This window comes from Thamnophis elegans, chromosome 16, assembly GCF_009769535.1.
Source record: "Thamnophis elegans isolate rThaEle1 chromosome 16, rThaEle1.pri, whole genome shotgun sequence".
Classification (NCBI taxonomy): domain Eukaryota; kingdom Metazoa; phylum Chordata; class Lepidosauria; order Squamata; family Colubridae; genus Thamnophis; species Thamnophis elegans.
Window position 1 is genome coordinate 25,362,418 of NC_045556.1, and position 23,492 is coordinate 25,385,909.

The 23,492-nt window shown below is 49.4% G+C and overlaps 2 protein-coding genes across 7 annotated transcripts in view; both read left to right on the forward strand.

Annotated features, from left to right (window-relative positions):
* Positions 1 to 4,843: 4,843 nt before the first annotated feature.
* Positions 4,844 to 20,922, forward strand: FES (FES proto-oncogene, tyrosine kinase). 4 transcript variants are annotated; one of them, XM_032232498.1, is made up of 18 exons: positions 4,844 to 5,766; positions 6,266 to 6,439; positions 6,575 to 6,671; positions 8,711 to 8,894; positions 9,202 to 9,339; positions 9,434 to 9,562; positions 9,724 to 9,846; positions 10,490 to 10,676; positions 10,907 to 10,999; positions 14,201 to 14,410; positions 15,547 to 15,669; positions 15,745 to 15,798; positions 16,567 to 16,685; positions 17,315 to 17,409; positions 17,697 to 17,820; positions 18,156 to 18,313; positions 18,507 to 18,629; positions 20,549 to 20,922. In XM_032232498.1, exons 1-18 carry the CDS (start codon positions 5,551 to 5,553, stop codon positions 20,683 to 20,685), a joined length of 2,484 nt encoding a protein of 827 aa, XP_032088389.1. In that variant the 5' UTR covers positions 4,844 to 5,550; the 3' UTR covers positions 20,686 to 20,922. The 4 variants fall into 4 exon arrangements, with proteins under 4 accessions (XP_032088389.1, XP_032088392.1, XP_032088390.1 ...); XM_032232499.1 differs by having other exon boundaries at positions 4,897 to 5,766; positions 14,201 to 14,323; XM_032232500.1 differs by lacking the exon at positions 15,547 to 15,669 and having other exon boundaries at positions 4,898 to 5,766.
* A 92-nt stretch (positions 20,923 to 21,014) lies between these two features.
* Positions 21,015 to 23,492, forward strand: part of MAN2A2 (mannosidase alpha class 2A member 2) — a 32,616-nt gene continuing 30,138 nt past the window's right edge. For all 3 annotated transcript variants that reach the window (XM_032232496.1, XM_032232497.1, XM_032232494.1), the window contains exons 1-3: positions 21,015 to 22,327; positions 22,403 to 22,660; positions 22,751 to 22,895. In XM_032232496.1, the coding sequence (XP_032088387.1) occupies positions 22,196 to 22,327; positions 22,403 to 22,660; positions 22,751 to 22,895 (535 nt within the window). In that variant the 5' untranslated portion in view covers positions 21,015 to 22,195. The remainder of the gene's footprint in view (positions 22,328 to 22,402; positions 22,661 to 22,750; positions 22,896 to 23,492) is intronic.

Below are 23,492 nucleotides of genomic sequence, written 5' to 3' on the forward strand. Positions count from 1 at the left end.
GGGGCTGTAAGAGAATTGGGGGAATCGTTTAAACCTGAGGAGGGCTATAAATCACAGAATCATATTATATCCTTGAGCATGAGAAATGAATGGTACAGAGGCTCAGCACTTGTTTTCAGACAGCCAGAGAACAGTATAAAAATCAGACTTAAGTTATAGGGAGGAAGATTACAGAAAGCAGTTTGAGAGGAGAAGCAGAGAGAGGGGGGCCTAATGGCCACAAGGTGGAAGTCTGGGGGTCCCAATTGGTGAAGGCTATAGGCTAAAAACTCAACCTCAGGCAGGGAAGCTGGCTGGGTGACCCTGGGCTCCTCCCCCTCTCAGGACACCATCCCCAGGCTGGTTGTTGTGGGGAAAATAGGAGGAGGGAGGAGTATTGTATGTGTTTTCCACCTTGAGTTACTTATAAAAATAGAAAAGGCGAGATAAAAATAAATAAAAACTACCTTTTCTGGAGGCCTCTGGATCTTTATAGCAGGCTCCTATCTTTTGTTTAAGGAAACTACCTTGGGGCACCTCACCTGGCACTCAGCTTAATGGCAGCCGTCTGTGTGTGTGTGTGTATGTGTGTGTGTGTGAGAGAGAGAGAGAGAGAGAGAGAGAGAGAGAGAGAGAGAGAGAGAGAGAGAGAGAGAGAGAGAGATTTGCAGGAGAAATGGTCCTTTAGCTTACAGAGGAAAAATAATATAGCCCCACTTCTTGTTACACTTTAATTCAAATATTAATTCCACAAGGAGATAATTATGGAGCTGCCCAGATCATGATAATACAAGTAGTCCTCAACCTACAACTTTTCATTAGCAATTTCCTTAAGCAAGTGATCCTTTGATTCAGCTTCCTGGCTTCTCCGGTTTTCTGGAGATTCCCAGTGTTAATCAGTAGCTGTGGAGACACACGAAAGCTGCTTCCTCCACAGGCTCTCTGCCTTCCTCTCATTCACAAAGGAACCTTAAAAAAAAAACTTCCATGCCATATGACAGAAAGCCCCTTTCCTTGTGGGGATGTGGATTGTGCAGCCTGGCATGCAGGCTCAATTCCTACCACTAATTGCTCAGAGAAATAGTGGACTCCCCCGACGACCCTCCATTATGGGTGCCTTCATTTGGACTCAGGAGCACTTTTCACATCACACCTTTGAATTAGATCTGGAACTTAAGTGGCAGCTGGAATGTGGACCGACTGAAAGCCACCAGGCTCAACCCAGCAGATCCCAACTCACCACCTGTGTACTTGGTTGTCTCTGCTGGCTGGAACCTGCTCAGGGGGGGAGGGGGCTGGGCAGCCCATCTGCACTGAGAAAGAAGGGCAGTGGGGCTAGGTAGGAGGGGCCACTTGCCAGGGAGGGGTTAGGAAAGTAGGGGCAGAGGCTGGTGAAGAGAAAGCTCTGTCAGTGAGGAGGAGGGAGAGGAAGAATCCCAACCTGGATTGCCTTGCTATTATTTATTTTTATTTATTTTAGAAAATTTATATTGCCACCTGCTTGCCATGGTGACTCAAGGCAGCTTACGCGGATGGAAATAAAATAATAAGCCATTTAAGCAGTTGTCAATTTTGTGGCAGTTAAATCCATTGTATGTTATTTATTCTTAGTTCTTTTTAAGCCCCAATTTTATTTTTGTGGAGGGGAAAAATAATTTGTAATGGCAACTGCTCTGCAGTTCTGTGGCCAAGCAAATCCTCTTCCCCTTCTGAGCTGGCTGTGGGGGGAGGAAGGGACTGACTATGTCATATTAGAATTCTACATAACACAAACACAAGGAATAGAACATAATGATACCAGAGTCCTAGATTTTACTTATGGCACGCGAGCTAAAAAAGGTTCGCCATCGCTGCCCTAGATGATAGGCTCAAGATCCAGATGGATCTTGGGACACTTGAAGACTGGGACTTATCTAACAAAATGAAATTCTACTGAGGCTTGACTTCCGGAGGCCAAACCCCCACCGTAGGGAGGAGGAACCGACCAGGAGGTTCCGCCCCAGGCGACTGATGGACCCTTTGAGGTTCCAGACGGAGCTTGGGGTTATTCCTGATACTCTCGCCCACAGTTCGGCGGAGACTCTGGCTGCTGCCTGGTACTCGGCGGCATCGGAGTCTCTCGACCGGATTGCGCCACTACGGCCCCTCCGGGTCAGCGGATCCCGGAGGCCTCCTTGGTTCACCGAGGAGCTCCGGGAGAAGAAGCGCCGGAGGAGACGCCTAGAGCACTTGTGGAGGTCCGATAAGTCCGAGCCGAACCGAGCACTCCTAACAACTTGCACCAAGGATTACATCAGGGCACTTAGGGCAGCAAAAAGATCTCATATTGCCACCTTGGTTGCGTCCGCTGAGTCCCGCCCAGCCGCCCTGTTTAGGATAACCCGTTCCCTCCTAAATAGGAGGGATACGGGGGAACCCTTGCAGGGCAGAGCTGAGGATTATGCCCAATTCTTAGCGGACAAAGTTGCTCGGTTTCGGTCGGACTCCAACAGCAGTGAGGTGACACGTGGCTGGATCCAGGCGGTCGTAACCGCCTTCCTTCGGGAGGGGCACTTCCCCGCCGCACTTAAAACGGCGGGGGTGAGACCCCTCCTGAAGAAACCATCCTTGGATCCAGCCATTTTAAATAACTACCGTCCTGTCTCCAACCTTCCCTTTGTTGGGAAGGTTGTTGAGAAGGTGGTGGCCTTCCAGCTTCAACGGGCCTTGGAGGAAGCTAGTTACCTTGACCCCTTCCAGTCCGGCTTCAGACCCGGTTACAGCACAGAAACCGCTTTGGTCGCATTGACCGATGATCTCTGGAGGGCCAGAGATGGAGGCCATGCGTCCATCCTGGTTCTCCTTGACCTCTCGGCGGCTTTCGATACCATCGACCATGGTATCCTTCTGCGACGACTGCGGGAGGTGGGGGTGGGAGGCACTGTTTTGCAGTGGTTCTCCTACCTCTCGGACAGGTCGCAGTCGGTGTTGGTCGGGGGGCAGAGATCGTCCCTGAGGCCCCTAAAATATGGGGTGCCGCAGGGTTCGGTCTTATCCCCCCTATTATTTAACATATACATGAAACCGCTGGGCGAGATCATTCGGAGGCACAGGATAAAATACCATCAATATGCGGACAATACGCAATTGTATCTGTCCGCCCCGTGCCAACTCAATGAAGCGGTGGACGTGATGAGCCGGGGGCTTGAGGCCGTTAAGAACTGGATGAGCGCTAACAAACTGGTACTCAACCCGGACAAGAACGAGTGGCTGTTGTGTTTCCCTCCCAACAATTTGGCTAATGTTCCATCTATCAGGCTGGGGGGTCAAATTTTATACCCCTCAGATAGGGTTCGTAACTTAGGAGTCCTCCTGGACCCACAGCTGACTCTCGACCATCATCTGTCGGCTGTGACCAGGGGGGCATTTGCCCAGGTTCGCCTGGTCCGCCAGTTACGACCCTACCTGAATCGGGAGGCTCTCACAACAGTCACTCGAGCCCTTGTGATCTCTAGGCTGGAATACTGCAATGTGCTCTACATGGGGCTGCCCTTGAAGTGCATCCGGCGGCTGCAGTTAGTTCAGAATGTGGCCGCGCGAGTGATAGTGGGCGCACCGCGGTTCGCCCACATAACACCCATCCTCCGCGAGCTGCACTGGCTACCTGTTGATCTCCGGGTGCGCTTCAGGGTCCTGTTGACCATCTTTAAAGCCCTTCATGGTAGTGGATCTGAGTACTTGAGAGACCGCCTTCTGCCGATTACCTCCCTCCGACCGATAAGATCGCACAGACTGGGCCTCCTCCGAATCCCATCCGCCAGTCAATGTCGACTGGCGACTACACGGAGGAGAGCTTTTTCTGTTGCAGCTCCGACCCTGTGGAACGATCTCCCCGTTGAGATTCGCACCCTCACCACCGCCCAGGTCTTCTGCGCAGCCCTTAAGACCTGGCTATCCCAACAGGCCTGGGGATAAGTTTCTAAATTGCCCCACCCGAATGTTGAATGTTGAATGCAAGTTGTGTTTTTATTACTTTATTTATTTTGTTCACATATTGTTTGTTTTGAGTTACACCCCCTCCCTAATGATTGTAAGCCGCCCTGAGTCCCCTCAGGGAAAAGGGCGGCCTATAAATCCAAATAAAATACCAAAAAATACCAAAATAAAGAAAAGTACTTTTATACTTTTTATACTTTTTCTTTTATACAAGAAAAATCAAAAGTACACATTGACTGGGTGAAATTAGGCTTAATAGCAGTAACTGAAAGTGATCTTGGGAGTCTTAGCGGAGAACCAATTAAATATGAGCCAACAGTGTGTGGCTGCAGCCAAAATAGCCAATGCAATCCTAAATTGCATTAACAGTGGGTGGCACAAGAGGGATACAATCAAGATCAAGTGAGGTACCAATACCACTCTATAAAGCCTTAGTGAGACCACACCTAGAATACTACATCTAGTTTTGGTCATCAGACTATAAAAAAGATGTTGAGACTCTAGTGCGAAGTGCAGAGAAGAGCAACTAGGATGATAGGGGACTGGAGATTAAGACAAGAACGGTTACAGGAACTGGGCATGGCTAGTCTAGGGAAGAGAAGGACCAGGGGAGACAGGATAGCAGTGTTTTAATATTTGAGGGGCTGCCACAGAGAGGAAGGAGTCAAGCTATTTTCCAAAGCACTCAAAAGCCAGATAAGGAATAATGGATGGAAACTGATCAAGGAGAGATTCAACCTAGAAATAAGGATAAATTTTCTCACAGTGAGAGCAAACAACCAGTATAACAGAAGTTGCTTTTGGAAATTGTGGGAGTTTCATAACTGGAGGATTTTAAGAAGAGACAGGACTGCCATCTGTTGGAAATGGTTTAGGGTCTCCTGCTTGGGTAGGGGGTTCGACTAAATAACCTAGAAGGTCCCTTCCATCTGTTAATCTGTTAAAGAGCACTCTAGAACGCAGCTGAGTGCAGACCTGTATCCAGATCACTTTTTAATCCGTGGGCTCCAGATACAGCCCTACTTCTGGCTCACCCGCCGAGCCCACAAGTTCATTTCTGCAAGTTTGGGAAAGGATGAGGGACCCCCTGTTGAATGGCTGCCGACTGAATACCTGCAGGTAAACAGGTGTTTCCCCCCCCCCCCGTCCCTCCGACAATTTTCAGGGACGCAGAGCCCCATCCGCGCAGGGTTTCTCCAAAGTGGCGGCAAAGGGCAGCCAGCCTCCCCCCGCCGTCCGCTCGCCAGCCCTGTGGGCACCTGTGGGCCGGGACGCCAAGCGGCCTCACCAGCCAGCCAGGACCGCAGCTCCTTGAAGGCCTCGAGTCGCCCGGGACGCTCCTCTGTCCTTGGAGCGGGGAAAGGAGAAGTGGCGCAGGAAGAGGCAATTCGCAATGTTGGTCGGGCGCCGGGAGGCTTCCTGTTCCTCTTTTCCCTTTCGGACTCGCGCAGGGCGCCTGGCCGGCTTCGAGGGGTCGCGGCGACGTTCGCCGAGGAGTGGCGTGGGTCTCCCGGCCGCCAGCCAGCCGCGGCTCGAGGAAAGGGGCTTCGCGGCGGGGCGGGGCAGGAGAGCTCGGTGGCTAACTCCGGGGCGGCGATGGGCTTCGGGCTGGCGCTCGGCTGCCCCGAGGGCCACAGCGCCCTGCTGCAGCTGCAGGAGTCGGAGGTGCGCCTGCTGGAGGGGCTGCGCAAGTGGATGGGGCAGCGGGCCAAGAGCGACCGGGAGTACGCGGCGCTGCTGCACCAGATGCATAGCCTAGCCGGCAAGCAGGAAAGCAGCCGGCAGTCCCGACTCGGCGGCCAGATCGGTCAGGTAGGCAGCCCCGGGCAGGATTTCGGCTTGCCTCGGCCCGCGCCTTCCCGGTCCGTCGGCTCAGAGCAGCTGCGGCACATCCGAAATGCCCACGGAAGGGCGCGGCTCTCGACTGGCGCAAGAGAGCGGCAGCCGGGTTGCCTTTGGCGCTTCTCCGCTGGGGCTAGGTTTGTCCCGTGACCTCCGACGGCCGTTCTTCCCTTTGCAGGGCCGTTGCCCCTTCTAAAAGACCCAGTGGCTCCAGCGAGGTCAGGCTGGTTGACGATCAAAACCCATTTAAAATATCCATCCTTGGAGTTGACCAAACTGCCCTTTCTGATCATGGCACGTTTCCCTCCACCATCCTTCAGCTATCTTGTCTTCTGCTTAATGCAAACTGGTGGCAAAGTGAGGTGCCCTTCCTCAGAAAGATCTTTCCCCAACCAGTGTCTAGAGAGCATCCCCCTCTAGTTCATCCAGTGAAAGTAGGCCATACTTTTCAGGCTCTTCTCTGTTGCAGTGTTGGTGGTCCGTGGTGACCCAGACCGAGGCGCTGAGCCAAGCTCTAGAACGCCACGCGGAAGCCCTGCTGGCTGGACCCCTGAACACCCTGGCCCTGCTTATCCAAGACAAGCAGCAACTGCACCGTTGTTATAGTGAACAGTGGCAACAAATGAACCAGGATTTCATCCAGGTACAGCCATCTAGCTGAGTCCTCCTGGCAACAACAGGATCCCAGGGAAAGGGCTAGGAAATGTTGGGGTGGGGTGGGGTGGGGAAATCCACCAGGGCAGCCAGCCCTTCTGAGCTTCCTTCTTGGCTTTTCCAGACCACCCAACAAGAACCCGAGCGCCTGAGAGCCCAGTACCGCAGCCACATCCGTGAATGTGCACAGGCAAAGCGCAAATACCAGGAGGCCAGCAAAGGTGCGTCCTTTGCCAGGGGCAGAATAGGAGCAAAGCCTTTCTCACCCCCCATCCTGCTTTCTGTCAACAGCCAAATATATGTCTCCAAAGGAGCCCTAGTCTTGACATCTCTTGGGACAGAGACTGTGCCAGATGGTAGGAGTGTTTGTCAATGACCAGACCAGATGCGGCAACTTGAACTCTCAGTGATGCCAATAGGCATTGTTTTACAGGTCTTCTCTGGTGTTGCTAGACAGGGAAAGTGTTAGGCTGAGGCCCCTGCTCAGTAGGTTCTGCAGGACTCCACATTCTCTTTATTACATGGTGGAATGAATTATGTTACCCCCTCAGTGTAGGATCAGGTTACATCTCTATCCCAGCCAGATGGAAGGCTGTGAAATCCTGTCCTGGAGCTTAGAGACCAGGCATAGGCTCAACCATGGCAAAGCCTCATAAGCTCTGGTTTCAAGGACTTTTTGGCTACAGTGATTTAGCAACTTAATTCTCAATTAGGTGGCACTTCTCCAGCTCCACCTGATATGTCATTTGGATACTTTCTTTGATTCTTGGTTCCTATCCATCAAGCAGATGGTTGAGGAAGCCTTTCCACAAACCCATTTTAGAGGCCCTTCTCACATCACTCTGGCCTAAGTCAACTCAGTTTGGATTACTGCAATGTGCACTAAATGGAGCTACCTTTGAAGGCTATTCAGAAGCTACAGCTGGTCCAGAATATGGCTAAATAAGTGCCTTCTCTGTCCACCCCTTTGCCCATGTAACTCAGCTAGTTACAGCTACTCTGCAAGTTGTGCTTATTGCTAGGCTTCTGGCTGCTTTCAACCAGCCATCCACTACTTAGTCTGCCGGTAGGCACTCAAAAAGTCCTCTCCAGCTTAGGGTCCAACTGCTGCAGGATTGTTTTTGGTGTATTTCAGTTAAAGGAGTGAAGAGTTTACCTTGATTTATTGGATGTTGAACATGAATAAGAATGACATACTGCAGTTCTTCAATAATAATTCATAATCCATGAAGACCACATAATAAACATTTTTAAAAACACATAATCCAGAAGAGCAACATACAAGCATACATGCAGAGAGAAAAAACTTATCCATGCCTCTTTCAGATGGCCTAAGAATAAAATGGGTATTTTGAAGGATGTCTGGGGTGGAGGGCCTGCAGGAAGGCCATCTCCACTACCCAGCCAAGTGTTTTTTGCTGACCTAAGCAATGTGCCCTCTCTGCTGGCAAGCGAACCCTGAGGAAGGGGCCACATGGGCCCAATCCTGTTGGGCTCTTGCACATCTGGCTCGTTCAGCAGGCCTGGGAAAGGGGCATGATCTGCTCCCTGAAGGTGTTGGATTGTTATGTAGAAGTCCACTTTGGTTGACCTTCATTGATACAAGATATGCATTTTTGGTTTGGTACTTAGCTTTTTTTAAAAAGAAAAAAACTTTAATGAGGCCTAACTATTTAGAGAAACAGTCATATTTCTGTGCAATATGCTCATTCTATCACATCCTCCTGATTTGCTTTTATTCTCATCTAAGTGGGCTTGAATGAAGCTTTCTTTGCAGATGTGTTGCTGTGCCTCTCTGGTTGTTTAGGTAACCTCTTTTATATAATTTCTAAATCCAGAATTTTTTGAGATATAACAATCATAATTGTGGTAGTATTCATGGAATAGCTGCACCATTGATTTGTGTTACATTATAAATTTAGTTTTTCCTCCAGTTGACAAGGCTTTCCATTCTGAATTTGGTCTTTTTATAGCAGCTGCATCTCAATTTTTCACTGAACAGAAAATCCCTAAGATGTATAACTGTTATCTGCTTAGTTAGAGGTATTTTGTTCCTTTGCCTATGCTGAGTTGTGTTTGTTCTTTAGAGCCCATTTTTATTTTTAGCAAGGCTCTTCTGTCTGCCAAGGTCCCACCCTGGGTCTTGCTATCCCAGAGACATTGAAAAATCCTTTGCAGGGGGACAGAGCTGCAGGAGTCCACTGATTTGAGTCAAGGAATTGTCTAATGCTACCTTCCACTTCTGTGGCTCTCTCCTCAGACAAGGAACGTGAGAAGGCCAAGGACAGGTATGTCCGCAGCCTCTGGAAGCTCTACTCCCTGCACAACCAATACGTGCTGGCCCTGCGAGCTGCGGAGGTGCAGCACAGCTTCCACTATAAGCAGATCCTGCCCGGCCTCCTCCAGTCCCTGCATGGCCTTTTGCAGGAGATGGCCCAGATCACGTGAGAGCAGCAGCTGACCCCAGATGGGCTTGGGCTGGGCGGGGGGGGGGGGGAAATCGGGCTGGGTTGCTCAGGTGAAACAAAACTAGGTTGGAGGGAGAGAGGAGTAGAGTGGGCACTGCTGGGGTACAGTTAGCAACATCCTTTTTCTTACCTCTTATCTTTTTCTTCTTGTCTTAATTCCTTTGGCTTAGTATTTCATACTTGTCTGCACTCTGCATACAATCCTGCTGACTTCAAAAGGGAACCGCATGTGCATGTGTGAATGCTGTTCTTTCTATCCATCCTCTTGTGTTTGTACCAACAGGAAGGCAACTCTGCAAGAATATGCCAGCATCACAAGCCTGGTACAGGAGGAGATGGTGGTTGTGCACCAAGCCATGGTCAGGGCCATTGACCGCATCCAGCCAGCCACCGACTATGAAGAGTTCCTCCCCCCTTGCAGGTACTGTCTGCTGAGGTCTTGTCTCCTGGCTGGCTGGGAGAGCGAGGGGCCTGTGGCTTTTCATTCTCAGACTGGCTGGGGTCTCTCTCTCCAGGTGTGAGCAGCAGGAGATGCCAGGCATGGTGACCTTTGATAGGAGTTTGCTAGAGGAGGCTGAGACAGAGGTCCTGCAAGAGGGGCAGCTCCAGCTGAATGAACTCACCCTGGAAAGCCTGCAACACACGTGTGTAGGGGAAGGTGGATCCCTCTGGGAAGAAGGCGGCCCCTGGGCAGGGAGGTGATCCAGCCCATCTGCATGGCCATTGCTGAGGCCGGGGACTGTGGATGGAAAAAGAGAGATGCCCTCTATGTGTGAGATAGGACACCCCCTTCTCTGCTTTGCAGGCTGATCTCCCTGGAAGAGGAACTGATCAATGCCACAGAGAGCACTGATGGCCATCGCCGGCATGTCCAGATGCTAGAAACTGAAATCCAGAATGATGAGATGGCAGGAAGCCCAGGAAAACGGTGAGCTTTTGCCACTGAAGCAGGATGCTCCAGATCTTGCCAAATTGCCACTCTGGCTCCTTCACTTATCAAAACGGAAGAGTGCAAACCTTGAAGGGCCAGAAGAGGAGGCCAAGGGAGAGCAGCAAGCTTACCTATGCAAGGCATGCATGCCATTAGATTTGTCTTTCTCCCCCTTTTGTGAGGTTGTGTGAAACACATCTTGCAGCTCTCCGTCCCAGAGGCCAGAAAAGGAGGCAACACCGCAACTCCCTGCCACTCATTCCTCAGTTCCAAAGTCTTTCCCAGCTTTCCCTTTTCTCTGCCTGATGTCCCACAGCATCCCTCCCATGCCATGATGTACGAGGCATGGGTTCAAGGTGGTCCTTGAAGGCAACTCATTCATTCCCACATTATCTTCATGCAGCGGCTGATTGAAGAGAAAAGCTCCTGCTTTGCATAGAGAAGCTTTGGTTTTTCTCTTCTTAATTGCTGTGTGCAGGCCCACCTGGAAGAAACCACATGCTGGATGCTTTGTGCCAGAGGCCTCCTACCTCTTTGCAGAGTTGAGTGCTCCCTTGACCTTCTGCCACAGATGTGCTACCCTTGGCAAAGCCTCCTTTCCTGTGCATGCTCCATCCAATGCACCTCTTTTCTTCCGTAGTGTCCTCCTTCTGGGAAGGCAGAAGTCCCTGCATGAAGCTTACCATCTTTTCCATCTTGCTCTGGGCACTCAAGAAAAACTCAAGGCCCAAAGGGATTTGCTGCAACAAAAGCTGGATGAGCTGGGACACCTAGACCCCCCACCTGCCCCAGATCTGCAGGGTGACAGGCAGTTACTCTCTTCTGTGGTGGGTATAAGCAGTGCCCTGCCAAGTCAGAGCAAGACAAGGTGATAGCAAAGCGTGCCTATTGTGCTGATCGGGGAGAAAGGAGGGACACAAGCAATGGGCTTAGTCCAGCTGCTCCTTTTTCTCTGCCTCACCTCTTGGGTGGGCTGGATTCCAAGCCTTGAGGGGGGGGATGCTCTGCGGTGGTCTCTGACACACCAAGTTCACCCTCTGCCCTTCTTCTCTGGCAGGAGCAGGACGTTGAACGAGATTGGGGCCGAACACCGCTGGCTTTGGAGGCCCTGAAGCATCACATCTCAGGCATTTTTCGTCCACGTGTCTCAGTGAGTGGTCATCCTCAATTGTTGCTTCTCGCTGCCTCCCTGCCTAGCTGGATTTCCTGAACAGGCAAAGCCAAAAAAGGCCCATGTCCCAAACATCTGCTCTTAAAATATACTAGATGAGGAACTGGCATTTATTCAGAAGTAGCACAATTTTTCCTAACTTTGTTTTTGGATAAAATATTTTTAAAAAATCTTACTGCCACCATCCCAAATTTGAAAACTTAACATTCTTAAAATAGTGTAGAGTGCGAAGGTGCACGGACAGGGTGCTCTGCAAACAGAGGTGGGCGGGGGAAGGGGGAGCAGCTAAAAAAGCAAAACTGGAAGGAGGAACAGAGCAAAGAAGGAACAAGAAGCAGGAGAGTCAGAGGTAAGACCAGTAGGTCTGTAAAGAAAAGGAGGATTTCAGTCTTAAGCAAAGACAGAGAGTACCTAGAGAAATTCTGAACCCGCTGACTTTTCATAAGGAACTGAAAGTGGCGTAATTGTAACATCAGTTGGGCAAAACAGGGATCTATAGGCATTTCTTATGATCAGAAAAAAAGAGGAAACCAGAAGAAGAACTCCAACAGAGGGACAGTGAAGTTGAGCAATCTAAAGCTGAACCATTCTGTTCCTCTTAGAGGAATTGAAGAGCCATAAAGAGGGGAGACTCAAGAGCCATTTATTCATTTGAAAAGTGGGCATTTGGGCCAGCCTCTGGGGGTCACCAACTTGTCTTTTGACTCACTGATAGAAATGCAAGAAGGGAACGTCTTCCCATCTGCATTTTTTGCACTTCGAGTTTTCTAAGTATTGGACTGGCCTCCTGAAGAAAGAGTTGGACCTTGAGTGCCCTTTGTGCTCAGAATCAGAGTGCCCAATCTCTGCACACTTTACTTCTGAAAGCTCCTAGACCCGTGATGGTGAACCTATGGCACACATGCAACAGGTGGCATGCAGAGTCATTTGTTAGAGCACGCCAGGCCAACCCTGTCAGGTCCAGTGTGCATGCGCATGCTGGCCAGCTGACTTTGGCCTTCTTTTTCAACCATTTTTACCTGGAGGCCACCCAACACGCAAACCAGAAGTTTGGGAACAGACTGCTGGTTTGCACGTTAGGCCGTTTTTCATGCTCCGGAGCCTTCAGGAGCCTCCTAAAGCTCGAAAAATAGCCCTGCGGACAAACCGGAGTCACTTCCAAGTTGCCCATAGGGCCATTTTTTGCCCTCCGGAGCCTCCTGAAGGCTCCAGAGGGGGCAAAAATGGCCCTACGGACAAACCAGGTCACAGTTCCTGAACGTCTGTGTTGCCCGTAGGTCCTGAAGCCTCTGGAGGGTCTCCGGGGAGGGGGGAGTTGTTTTTGCCTCCCTCTCAGGAGGCAAAAGCCTCTGGAGCCTGGGGAGGGTGAAAAAAGCGCACCAAAAGCGGGGAGGGGAAGTGCTGGTCATGTACATAGCATTATGGGTGTGGGCACACCTGTGCCCGACCCCCCCTGCAATTCCCTGCTTTTGGCACATGATCCAAAAAAGGTTAGCCACCCCTGTCCTAGACTCTCACTCCTCCTTAAAGGTCTGTCTCCTCAATTCAGCTGTGCTCTCATCCCCAGCTCATAGAAATTGAATAATACAATAATTGTGGATGTTTTGATTGCTTTTACATGTTTTTTATTGCTTTTACTTTTGGAATTGTACAGTATTATCAGTCATTGAAATGGACAATTATAGAAATTGAATAAAACATTAGATTAACAGAGTTGGAAGGTACCTTATAGGTCATCTAGTCCAACACCCCCCCCCCACTCAAGCAGGAGACCTTACAAATGGTAGTCCAATCTCTTCTTGAAAGGTTCAAGTGATGAAGCCCCCACAACTTCCGAAGGCCACTTCTGTTCCATTAGTGGATTGCTCTCTGCTGTCAGAAAGTTCCTCCTCATTTCTAGGTTGAATCTCTCCTTGGTCAGTTTCCATCCATTATTCCTGGTCTGGTCTTTAGGTGCTTTGGAAAATAGCTTGACCCCCTCCTCTCTATGGCAGCCCCTCAAATATTGGAACACTGCTATCATGTCTCTCCTGGTCCTTTTCTTCACTAGACTAGCCATTCCTAATTCCTGCAACCGTTCTTTATACGTTTTAGCCTCCAGTCCCCTTATCATCTTGGTTGCTCTTCTCTGCACTTTTTCTAGAGTCTCAACATCTTTTTTATAGTGTGGTGACAAAAACTGGATGTGGTACTCTAGGTATGATCTTACTAGGGCTTTATAGAATGATATTATTACCTCACTTGATCTTGATTGTATCCCTCTGTTAATACAATTTAGGATTGCATTGGCTTTTTTGGCTGCTGCTGCACACTGCTGGCTCCTATTTAGCTGGTTGTCCACCAAGACTCCAAGATCCCTCTCACAGTCACGGCTATTAAGCCTGGTTTCACCCAGTTTATATGTGTACTTTTGGTTTTTCTTACCTAGGTATAGGACTTTGCTTTTCAAGATGAAAATGAGAAAGGGGCAGGCAGGGAAGGTAGGAAGGAAGGGGAAAGAGAGGTTCTTTGTGAGGGGAGGTAGCCAAGGAAGCAGCATTCCTTGGCAGGGAACTGGGCAAAGGCAGAAAGGAAACATAAATTTCAGACCCTCCAAACTGCTGCTTGCTGGAAAGGAAGAAAAAGGGGAGCCCAAAGCTTAAATCCTGGGGGCTGGCATTTGATCTCTCCCATTCTCGCTTCCCTGCTCAATTGCTAGCTTCTTTAGTTCAGAAGCAGCCACGTGGAGAGGAGGAGGGGTTCCTCCCTGAGTTTTTAAAAGTGAGGTTTTTCTTCCTACTCTACTGCAAGTGCAACTGTGGAAGTGTTGTTTCTGGTCTGGGAGATTTGTAAAGGTCCCTTCTCTGACTTTGGATTCGGTTCGTATGTGTGTGTGTGTGTTTCGCACCCTGGCTTCCCTGCTCAATTGTTTTAGTTCAGAAGCAGCAATCTGGGGGAGGGTTTTTTGTTGTTGTGGTCCCGGACCTAAATTGATTAGCTCTGTAATTACCAGAGTAAGCCTACAGTATTTAAAAGCTTTTCTTTTCTTTCTCTGTCACCCTTCCAATTCTAAATGTAACTTGAGGTGGACCTGTCCTTAGTTATCAAGGAGTCACTTTCTGATCAGTCTTCCTGATCCGGCCTCTTCCCATGCAGGAAGATGATTGAAGAAAGTGCCTTGAACTTCTGTCTCTTCCACAGCTGCCACCCTCTTTGCCACAGCTCCCTGAGGTGCAGAAGCCCCTTGGGCAACAGACCTGGTACCATGGCGCCATTCCCCGCGTGGAGGTACAGAAGCTTCTGCAGACCAATGGTGACTTCTTGGTGCGTGAGAGCCAAGGCAAGCAGGAGTACGTCCTCTCAGTGCTGTGGGATGGGCAACCACGACACCTCATCCTTCAGGCTGCTGATGTGAGTTTTCAGGGGGATAGCAGGATACCAGTGGGAGGCCCACACCTTGTGCAAACAAGTCATCAAGCATGTTCCTTTCACCTTTGCTCATTGGGAACAAGCCGCCTATTCCAGTACTGACTGACTTCTCTGGCCCTTTTAAAAAAGACCTAAGGGCTTTGATTGAGCAGAACAGAGCCCAAAGTATCCAGAATCTTGTGCATGAAATTGCCAGTGAACTCAACAAAGCTGAGTTTCAGTGCTGCCCTTTGACATCAGAGCACCCATACAGAATTTGGCAGGTGGTGGGCCTGAAGGATGATGCAAGTGGAGTGGATTGGCAATAAGTGTGGCTGTGGCATCATCTGCCTGGACGCTCCCTGGGCTGGAGTTCTGGTCAAAGAAATTTGAGCCACTTGCTTGAACACTACAAGAAAGCTGTTTTGTGCAAAGGACAGTGTTCCCTATTGTAAGGACCTGCCTCAGCTACGTATCTTCTTAGGAAAGCATGACTCTTGAAACAAATGGTATTTCTAAAGGAACTTTTATTGAGAGAAGTGATTGCACATAAGTCAGGTGGAGTCTGAAGATTCCTGCACAAAGAGTTAAGCTAATTTCCCCTGTTTTCAACCCCCACCCATGTCCACTAATACAAAGCAGCAAAGATGTTATGAGAACTCCGAGGCCGGATGGTGATAATAGGTTATGCTTGGGGACCCACAGCCTTGGGCTAGAACTGGCTGGGAGGGAATCCATCCTGATGGCCTATGTCTAATTCCCATGTGGTGACAGCAGAAGCGAAAGCATTCAAGGTATTCAACCCCAAGAAGCATCCTCCCTACCTTTCTGAATGGCAGTGTTCCAACAGGAACCTGACACCTATTCTCTACATTGTGAATTTCAGCTGGATATGATCTTGGGCCAGCTGTGTATATGTGTATTGCTAGAACCCACAATTCTTGCTCCTTTTCAGGAAGGAAGTTAGGTCTAGTGTGGAATAAAGTTCTGCCACCAGCTGGCTTGGGAGGCTGTAGGTTGGTATGAGAATCTTATTCCTTTGAGGAAAATGTAGAAGAGGAAGCAACAGCATAGAAGGGGTAGTGACTTTTCCCAAAAACTGTACTACTCCAGAGTAATGGCAGGGTGCTCTTTCCCAGAATCTGTACTGCTTGGAGGGTGAGGCTTTCCCTACCATTCCGCTGCTGGTTGACCATTTCCTGAAGTCCAGGCAGCCCATCACGAAGAAAAGTGGTATTGTGCTAGTCAAGCCCATCCCCAAGGTAGGAACCCAATGGTGGTGGTGGTGGTGAGCTGGAGAGTGCTTGGGATGAAATGATGGACTGCTCTTCCAACAGGACAAGTGGGTGTTGGACCATGAAGACATTATGCTGGGGCAGCGCATTGGGCAGGTGAGTGAGATCACAATAGGGCAACCCCTCTGAATGGAGGAAGCACCTGGCTGATCAGTTGTGCCCTCATCCATGCCTAGAACTTTCCTTTCAGAGCAGTACCTTATTTCACAATCTTCATTTGCACCCTTCCCCCGCCCCTGAAAAGGACGTTGTCTGCTTCTGGATGTGCTCCTTGTCCAGTCTTTTACCAAAAGGGCACAGATCAACAGGTGCTGCTCTGGATGCCCCAGGGCTCTGTGTTCACTGCTGCACAAGTTCACCCTACAGTTTTGTTGACCTATGTATTCTTTTCCTTTGAGTTCCTGGTCACAAGCCTTTAAGGATGGACCTAACTCTGGTATCACACCCTTTGTTTCTTTGAAATATTTTTTTTCACTTTACAAAGGAGCTGAAATACTTTTTTGTGGATTAGGGGAAAGGCTTATTTAGTTCTGCATGAAGGTCTGTTTTAAATAATAAATATGATGTTTTATTCCAGGGTATTGATTAAAATGTATTGATGTGTTGGTTTAATGTTGTTTCATTGAATTGATTTTGAATTATTGCTTTATATTCTGCTGCAATCTTGTGTTAGTGGTTGGTGGTTGGTCTTTGTGAAAGGTGAGTTATGAAAGCACTTAACAACAGCTGTTCTTTAGAAGTTTAGGAACTTGCTTGTTCTACCAGAATGCAGCAAATTTCGAGCCCACTTTTCTAGCCTTTGGCTACTCCTTGCCATGCCAAAGGAGGGGCTGGTGCTATGTGGCTTTGGCTTTTGTTCCACAGGGAAATTTTGGAGAGGTCTTCAGTGGAGTCTTGCGTGGCAGTAACACTCCAGTGGCTGTGAAATCCTGCCGTGAAACACTTCCAAATGAGCTGAAGGCCCGGTTTTTGCAGGAGGCTGGGTATGTATGATTCTTTGTTATCCGAGGCCTTCAGCCAATCTCCACAGCACATACACCAAGAACATGTTCAGGATTTTCCTTTCAATAGAAGTTGAGAGAACGCACAGCTCTCTCACTGGCTATCCAGTGACTGGCTCTTTCCCAGCTTATAGGCAGATTCTGGGGAGTTTCCTGGAGGGAGGCATTCAAAGATTCCGCCTATTTTGGCAGATCAGCAGAGAGCCTCTGTGTGATTCCCTGGGAATCCCCTGCCTTTGCCATCTCATGGCTTATCTATGTTTGAGGCTGGAAGGCCCTCTTCTGAGCATCTGAGGCAGTGGGCATAGGAGGGGCCCCTTGGTCCAAGAAAGTTGGCTGTGAAGGCTTCAGTAATTTGCTTGCAAGTCTTCCTTAACCAGAGATATTAGGGAATTAGGATACGGAAATCTTGACAACTAGATAAATTTCCTGTAGCATCCCAATCCTTTTGCGAGCCATCCACAGATACGCAGAAGGGTGCTACCAATTCTGAAGCATGTGCTGAATTTCTGCACTGCATATTTTGCAACTGCCATCCTTTCCCAGGATCTGAGAAGCCCTGATCTGAATCTGTCCCCTTCCAGCTGTGTCTTCTCTGACTCCCCCTACAGGATCCTGAAGCATTATAGCCACCCCAATATTGTGCGACTCATTGGAGTCTGTACTCAGAAGCAGCCAATCTACATTGTCATGGAGCTTGTAAAGGGTAAGTCTGCCCTTTTGCTCCACTTGCTTTCTTGAAGCTTGTACCCCGTATTCTGCCCTCCACCAACCTTTATAGGAAGAAATGATGTTGGCTTAAGAACGTTGTCTCTACCTGCCTTGCTAGAGGCTACTCCGTGAATGCCCAGGTGCCCCTCCTCTTTTTTCCGCTGCTCACCTGAACCCCCCTGGATCCTGGGGAGCTCTGCTGAGGAAAAGCTGAACTAGTTTTCACAAATGGGAATGCTCCTGTCCCAGAGTGGCCCCAGCCTCTGCCTTCTCCCTCCTCAGGGGGCGACTTTTTGACTTTCCTGCGCAATGAGAGGGCTCAGCTCACAGCCAAGGAGCTCCTGAAAATGATGGAGAATGCTGCCGCAGGGATGGAATACCTGGCCAGCAAGCACTGCATCCACCGGTGAGTCTGCTCAGCCCAACCTGTGGCCAAGTCAGGAGAACCTTGTTATAGGGTTAGCGGATTCCCCGATGCCTCTGCCTGGGAATGTCAACTGGTCCTTTCCAATCTGTCCCATGACCGAGGCTGCTGGTTGCTGCAAGAGGGGCACGGTTACCCTGAGCAAGATTTGACGAAGTGAGTCACCTTGTACCTTGGTGAAAAAGCCAGGAGACCCTCTCTTCTGTTTGAAGAAGACAGAGAAATGGCAAGATGGCCATTTGTAGAGGCTACTGGAAAAGTACCTGACCACAACTGGACTTGAGCATGACACAGGCGCCTCCGATTCTGCTTTCCAGAGATCTGGCAGCACGGAACTGTCTGGTGACGGAAAGTAACACACTGAAAATCAGCGATTTTGGGATGTCACGGGAACAAGTGGATGGCATTTACTCCTCCACGAGTGGAATGAAACAAATCCCTGTGAAGTGGACAGCTCCAGAGGCACTCAGTTACGGTACATGGTTTCTGGCCCTGCAAATGCCATAGTCCAGGCCTGCTGTGGAGTCTTGGCTGGGTTATTTTTAGCTGCTACCATGGATATTGAGCTTCTTGCAACTGCCTTGTCTAATCCCTGACAGAAATCTCTCCTTGAAGATTATGGGCAGTCTCCATGCTTCCAGCTCATGCCTGCTAATCTTCCCTCCTAGGTCGGTATTCCTCAGAAAGTGATGTCTGGAGCTTTGGGGTCCTGCTGTGGGAAGCTTTCAGCCTGGGTGCTACACCATATGCCAGTATGAGCAACCAGCAAACCCGTGAAATTGTGGAGAAGGGTGAGTCCTAAAAGGGCTTTATGGCGGAGCAGAAGGCACGGCGTGGCATAGTCCATGGCTGGGAATCTGAGCAAAAACCCAGAAACTGTGGCAAATGATTCTGAAGAGGGTTGGGAACTGCTCAATGCTGCAGGCTCAGGTATACCTGGAAACGAGACTTGAGACCTAAACAAGAAGGTAGAGGGTTGGAAGTGAGAGGGGGCAAACCACAGGCGTTCGGTAATTAGTTGCCCTGCAAATCCTTCCGTTGCTCTGCTTTCAGAATCCAATAGATTCTTTGAAAATACTTATAGTAGATGAATGGTTGGTGAAGATGGTGGAGCTTGCTGAGATGGGCAGGTTGATTTGTTTGAGTAGACAAAAGATAATATCTAAGTTTATTGCTGACTGGAAACCCCTTATGGACTTTCTGCATAAAACAGAAAAATATAAATGTATAGATTTGATGATTGAATAGGATAGATTACAGCAAGAAGAGAGTCACAATATAACTTCAGAAAAAGTGATCAATTTATATTTTGACTTATATGCTACAAAGAAGATTGGAAGCCATATCATCTTTCTTTCTTTCTTTCTTTCTTTCTTTCTTTCTTTCTTTCTTTCTTTCTTTCTCTGTCTTTATCTTCTCTTTGTCTCTCTCTTTCTCTTTTAGTTCTGTTCTTTTTTTCTTGTTTATATTAGTATCAGTTTTTACCTGATTTTAAGACTTTTAATATCAATACACACACACACACACACACACACACAATGTTGTATTTGTAAAAATATTGGGTTTCTGTCTGGATGGTCTCTTATGACCAGCCGATGGACAGAGAGTGGAAGCAGTGAACTTCCTCCCATATTTGGGCATACCAGGGGTTGTGACTTTAAATATATATATATATATATATATATATATATATATATATATATGTATATGTATATGTATATGTATATGTATATGTATATGTATATGTATATGTATATGTATATGATGTATATGTATATATATATGTGTGTGTGTGTGTATATGTGTATATGTATGTATGTGTGTGTGTGTGTGTGTGTGTGTATATATATGTTTTCTGAGGTTTTCGCAGGTGTTAGTATGTAGGTCTTTGGTTATTCGGGTTTTCTCCCGCGTAAGAAAACCCGAATTCTCCCGCAGGAGAAAACCCGAATAACCAAAGACAGACAGACAGACAGACATGCATACATGCATGCATACATACATACACACACACACACACACACACACACACACCAAAATATAATACATTCTGGCAAATTGCTAAATCTTCTTCAGGGATCTTCACTTGATATGCTGGCAAAGTGGGATCACTTTGGAGTATGAAATGGTCTGCCCGCTTGGTTTCCCTCATAGGCTCTTTTCATATAGTAAAACTGAATGACAGGTGGTGATATCCGAAACAAAAATCATTTCACAATTCATGTCCCAGCAAGGCTTTTTCCTGGTTAAAGCTTTATACTAAATAAGTATAAGGAACTAAATATATAAAAAGAGAACATCAAACTACAGACTGGTTTGCTGTTAATCATGAAGATACTTGGAAGATAAAATCACTATTATTCAGTGTTGGATTTCAACAATTAACATTCATTTGCTGACTTCAATGGTATGAAAAACGGTTTTATCAGTTCTGGCTGATTTGCCAGCTAAGGTCATTCCTAGATGAACTGTACTACTGCAAGGCAATGTGAATGTGCCTTTCCTTAAGGATTACTTTAAAAATTGGTTAGCACAGAGATCAGCCACATAAATTTAACTGCCATAATCAGGTTTGTGATTGGCTGGTTTGTCTGCCCAATTTGATTGGTTGATTGATTGATTTTAATTCTCAGGAAGATATTGAGCTGTGAAAAGGTGCTTTGTTGCTTGTTAGAAATTCCTTCTATAACCTGGTTGCCCCTTTTGCCAGGTATTCGTCTGAATGCTCCAGACCAGTGTCCCGAAGAAGTATACCAGCTCATGTTAAAGTGTTGGGAATACAAACCACAGAAACGACCCAGCTTCAGTACCATACTCCAAGATCTGGTTATGATTCAGAAGAAGTAACGGTGAGAATGCTGATTTCAGGATGTCTGCATGGACACATTTTAAATCCCATGCGGTGCTGACATCCCAAACAATGGCATTTCCTTCTTGGTATATCTTTCTAGTCACACAGACCATCTCCAATCAGGTCACCTGCCAAGCACTCAGCAGTGGTGGCCAGAGAGCCCTAAAGCTTTGGTCTTTGAAGTCATTTATATTTTCTCTAAAATTGATAATAATTATAAAGTTTGGATTATATCCTCAAAAATGTACGCTTAATTGCAAACCCCAATCTTCACCTCAAATAAGATATATAAGATATGAAGCTTCACTTCACTGTGATGGAGTGGAGGTAGGTTTAAATGATGAAACTGGTTACAGAAGCACCACATTATACCAGAAACAAAGCAAGGAATATTTCATCCCAAACACGCCACAATATTCACCATTTACAACCAGGATATAGCAGCATCTGTTCAGATCCTCATGACTACGCACAACCAAGGATTTAAAGGAGGCCAGGCCCAATGAAACACAACCAAATCATCATGGTTCCTAGGAAAGCTGCAGCACTGCTTGTCTTTATAGTTCCAAGCCAAAGCCTCTCAAAGAATCAGGAATCCACATCAGTGGTCTATTGGCAAAACCTTCTTTCCTTAAACTGCCATGGCCAATAACAACAGCCCACCCCAGAGTGATCCAGGCACAAGGATCAAATCCTGCAGGAGAACCAAATGCTGATTCTGCCCTCTCCACCACCCTAGTGATGTATATGGCTGGTTCTCCATTGTGAATTATACATTCATGCTTTCCTCTTTTTGTCTCTCTCATCTTTGAGGCTATTTAATATGCCAGTTCGCGGGAAGATAAAGATGGCAAAAGTTTTGGTCATTATTAAGCCAATTTTAGGGCTCATCCAGGGCGCCCCTGGCTGGCACTTTAGGCTAAAGAGAGAGCAGGGCCCCCGAAGTCTTCCTTAAGAGCCCGCAGGGCCTATCCCGAGGTTCCGGGAGAGGCTCAACCGCGGCTGCTTCAGGCCTTTGGCAGAAACGGCGAGGAGCGTAGCCCTTAGCCGGGCAGCTGGGCCTCCCGGGCCCTCGCGTAACCCTTGCGGGACCCGAACGTCAAGCCACATAGGCAGCAACGGAGCAGCCACGGGCGCCAAGCCAGGGAGCCTGCCTGCGAGGATCCCCAGGCCGGTCTTGCGGTAGGCCTTTGGGGGACGAGGCGGCGGCCCACTTGCCTTCACGCGCTTCCAAGGCGCGGATCCACTCCGGGGGCCGGCTCGGCCTCGCAGGAAAAGCAGCGGCGTGGTCGGGAGGCGCCACCACAAACCTGTCAGGGCGGAGGCGAGGCCGGCGGCGCGGGACGGGGAGCGGCGGGCCGCCCGCTCTGGCCGGGCCGGCAGGGGCCGCTGTGACCGCGGCGGTGCGCCTCCCGAGGCGACGCGGGCAGGAGCGTCGGCGGCGAGAGCCGGGCGGGCCGCGGAGGAGCTGGGTCGGGGCGGCGAGGCCCCGCGGTGCGGCGGCCGATGAAGCTGAAGAAGCAGGTGACGGTGTGCGGGGCGGCCGTCTTCTGCGTGGCCGTCTTCTCGCTCTACTTGATGCTGGACCACGTGCAGCGTGACCCCGCCCGGCCCCTCCCCGGGGGGCACCTGCCGCGGGTGAGTCCGGGCGTGGGGGCGCGGGCGTGGGGGCGGGCGGGGGTCCCCCAGGCTGACCTGGCGCCCCCCCCGCAGAGCCAGATTTCGGCGCTGCAAAGCCGCATCGAGCAATTGGAGCAGCTCCTGGAGGAGAACCACGAGATCATCGGGCGCATCAAGGACTCAGTACTGGAGCTGACGGTCGGGCACGAGGGGCGGAGCGCGCTGCTGCCCCTCCGGCTGGCCAATGGCTCCTGGGCGCTGCCCGCCGACGGGCGGCCTGGCTTCTTCTCCGTGGCGCCCGGAGACTGCCGGCTCGGCCCGCGCGCCGCCCGCCCCGAGCCCGCCCTGCAGGTGAGCGGCGGGGGGGGGGAGGGGGGAGAAGAGAGGCGGGGGCGGGGGGGGGCGCCCGGTGCACCTGCCTTCTCCAACCTCCGCCCGCAGATGCTGGCGGTGTCGGCGTTGTTGCCCTACGACAACCAGGACGGCGGGGCGTGGAAGCAGGGTTTCGAGATCACCTACGAGCCCCACGAGTGGGATGCGCAGCCGCTGCAGGTCTTCGTGGTGCCCCACTCCCACAACGACCCAGGTGAGCCGGCGGGGCAGACGGCAAATTGGCCTTCCATGCGGGTAGGACTCGGGAGCTTCCTGGCTGGGCTCTGTGGCGGGGAGGTTGCGCTTGTGGAGCCTGTGGGCACCACAGGTCCTGAACTGGGAGGAGAAGGGGAAACTCGGGAGCAGAATGAGAAGCAACTCATCCAATGCCCGACTGCTCAGATGCATATCTTCACTTTACCCTATGTGATTTACCCCCACTTCAGTTCTTACTTTCCAGCATAAGCAGTTACAGAGGCAGAAAAGGATTAAATGGTAAACCAAAGAAATTAAACACATGATTAGAAAACCAAACGTACCTTGAAAAAGGCAATATAATAGAGAAGGAAATGTACCAGAAAGTACTGTACACCAACACATACCCATCAGAATAGGGCTGGAAAGACCCTTGAGATCTTCTAGTCCAACCTCCTGCTCAAGCAGGAGACCCTATACCATTTCAGACAAGTGATTGCCCAGTCTCTTAAAAAATTCCAGTGATGAAGCACCTACAACTTCTGACCACAAGCTGTTCCACTGGTTAATTTTCTCACTGTTAGGAAAGTTTCTCCTTAATTCCAGATTGCTTCTC